Here is a 2,500-nt window from a genome sequence, read left to right as displayed (position 1 = left end):
ATGCCTCTTCCTGAGCCGATACCGTGTGAGAGCATCTTCATCTTCATCATCTTCGGGGGAGGCCCTTCCGTGTGAGAGGGCGTCAGAGGGTGTCCCGCACCCCACCCCACCCCTCATCCCCCTGCCTCGGTCTGCACGGAGGACCACCCCAAAATAACCGTGACCTCACGGTCCCGTGGGAGGGGGGGCGGGGGAAGGGGAGAAAGGGGGGGAGGGGGTCTGTTTGGAAAGCGAACGGCACAGCGTGTAGACAGGGCCGTGGTCTGGTGCGGAGGCATCTGTTCTTCATCAAAGCTGGAGGAGGGGCGGAGCTAAGAGATCTGACTCCACCCCCACCCTAAACTCGCCTTTCTCCATTTCCCCATCTCTCTCCCTCATTTGTGAACTCTCCTTCACTCTTTCCCTCCTGCCCTTTTTCTCTCTCTTCCTCTCTCTCTCCCTCTCTCCCTCTCTCCCCTCCTCTCTCTCTCTCTCTCTCTCTCTCTCTGTCCCTCTCAACCTTTCAGTTCCCTTTACTGGTATGGAAGAATAACATTTGTGGAGCCAAAGCACAGTTTCACTCAGTCCTGGTGCAGAGGCGTCTGCCCTCTGTCAAGGCTGGATGTGGGGCGGAGCCAAGAGATCTGACCCCGCCCCCCCGGCCCCTGCCCCTCCCCCTCTCTAAGTGCTGTGGGTTGAGAGCCGGCAGGGCTCCTGGTCTTCATCTGGATGCACTTAAGCTGCAGCCCACAATGACTGGGCCTGCTGCTTTCCTAGTCAGCATGACCCCCCCGCCCGCCCCAGCCCCCCGCCCCCGCCCCCGTCCCGGCGGTTCAGCCCGAGGTTTGCAGGGGAAGAGGGGACACGTCGGTGGGACGGCTGGAGGTTTTAGGAAAGCGCTGGACCCCGGGTGCTGAGTGCTGGGGGGGTAATGTCTGGCTCACCGGGGGTCAGACACACTTCCTCTCTCTCTCAGAGAAACGAGACAGGAGGAAACATTTCACTGTAGATACAGCACTGCATCACCAACACAGTCTCAGTCTCTCTCTCTCTCTCTCTCCCCCACTCAACCTTTCAGTTCATTTGCTTCTGACTGCACGGAAGAGAAATATTTGTGGTGTCAAAGCAGTATCATCATTTCAGCCAGTATTGGCAACGCTGCGTAAGAAGCAGAAAAAGCACATTTCATAAAATCTTATTGGCCAACAGAATGACTACCAGAGCCTCTCTTTCACTGGGTTCTCCTCTCGTCCAATCGGCAGGTGACCCTCACCTATGAGCTTGGACCACTGCGCAGGGGGCCGGAACAGTGGGTACTGTTTCGGGAAGGTCTGGGGGCTCCAGTGGCCCGTGAACACCAGGATGTAGGAGGCGGGCTCTCGCGTCGGGCAGGCCGTCCCATTGGCTGGCCTTGTGGGACCCGCGCACGACGCGGTGAGCTTCAGCAGCACCAGCAGCAGCTGCTGCAGCCAACCAGGAGAGAGTAGTTCCGATGACATCATCTGCGAAAACACAAAGTGAGGGAATGTTTCTCGTTGCCCTGGTAACCTGATCCCCCCGCTCCCCCCCCCCCAAACAACTGATCGATTTAGGTCAATTCAGGATTTCTGGGGGCGAACAGGTAGCAAGAGAGAAGGGAAGGCCCCCAAAACGACCTGTTACTGTTGGCATGGTTACCCGCCTGCCCACATGAAATACAACAGTGCAATCAACACCCATCATTAAGGGAGAATTGTTTAAACACATGAACACATAAATCCTGCTACACGGTACTCTTGGAAAAAAGACGTAAAGAAATGTCATTCCAAGGGAAACACTAACCTCAACACATCAGCACTAACATTCGTCTTCTTAACCCATTTTTTCTCTTGGAAGAAGGATAAAAATATACAAAACCTCCGCAGTTAACAGCAATAAAGGAAACAGACATTTTCTTTGGCTTTACTTTAGTCTCATTAACCTGAGATCCTCCGCATAGATGCACATTTTATTGCACAGTAACCCAGGAAAAAGAGCAACACCCTTTCCTGCTCCCATTAAATGCTGCTAGGTCCAGGCCTCACTCCGGAATGTTAGATTACTAATACTCACATATCACAAACATATGTGTGTATACATTCATACAGAGAGACACAGAGAGATAGCATGGATAAATTATGCTGAATGATAAACGTTACTGTTACTTCATCTAAGACATCAGCGGTCTGTGCAAAAAAAAAAAAAAAAAAAAAAAAAAAAAAAAAATTTTTTTTTAAAGATTTATATCAGTCATCTAACGTCGTAAAAACCCCCCCTGGGTGAGAACGCTGACTCAGGCGTTGAGCGGGGGCCCGTGGACGAGGGTTTATGGGGTGGCGTGGTGTTGGGCTCCTTTTATTACACACCGGGAGGAAATAAAGCAGGAGTCTCGAGCGCAGCATAAATCACCCCGGCCGAGATCCCAAAACCGTTCCCCCCCCCCCGTTTGATTCCCTCCGTCCGGCCGCCAGATTTACCGGCCCGTGCACAGAGGCCAAGAGAG

The 2,500-nt window shown here is 53.0% G+C and overlaps 1 protein-coding gene across 2 annotated transcripts in view; it reads right to left on the bottom strand.

Moving 5' to 3' along the window:
- The window catches only part of LOC118222822 (spondin-2-like), a 10,812-nt gene that overhangs the window by 5,090 nt on the left and 3,222 nt on the right, over window positions 1-2,500 (bottom strand). For both annotated transcript variants that reach the window (XM_035408701.1, XM_035408700.1), the window contains exon 2: window positions 1,253-1,481. In XM_035408701.1, coding sequence (XP_035264592.1) covers window positions 1,253-1,481 — 229 coding nt within the window. The remainder of the gene's footprint in view (window positions 1-1,252; window positions 1,482-2,500) is intronic.

The sequence above is a fragment of the Anguilla anguilla genome, chromosome 3 (assembly GCF_013347855.1).
Source record: "Anguilla anguilla isolate fAngAng1 chromosome 3, fAngAng1.pri, whole genome shotgun sequence".
Classification (NCBI taxonomy): Eukaryota; Metazoa; Chordata; class Actinopteri; order Anguilliformes; family Anguillidae; genus Anguilla; species Anguilla anguilla.
The sequence above is the reverse complement of the archived record's forward strand: the minus strand, read 5'-3'. Positions and strand labels throughout refer to the sequence as shown.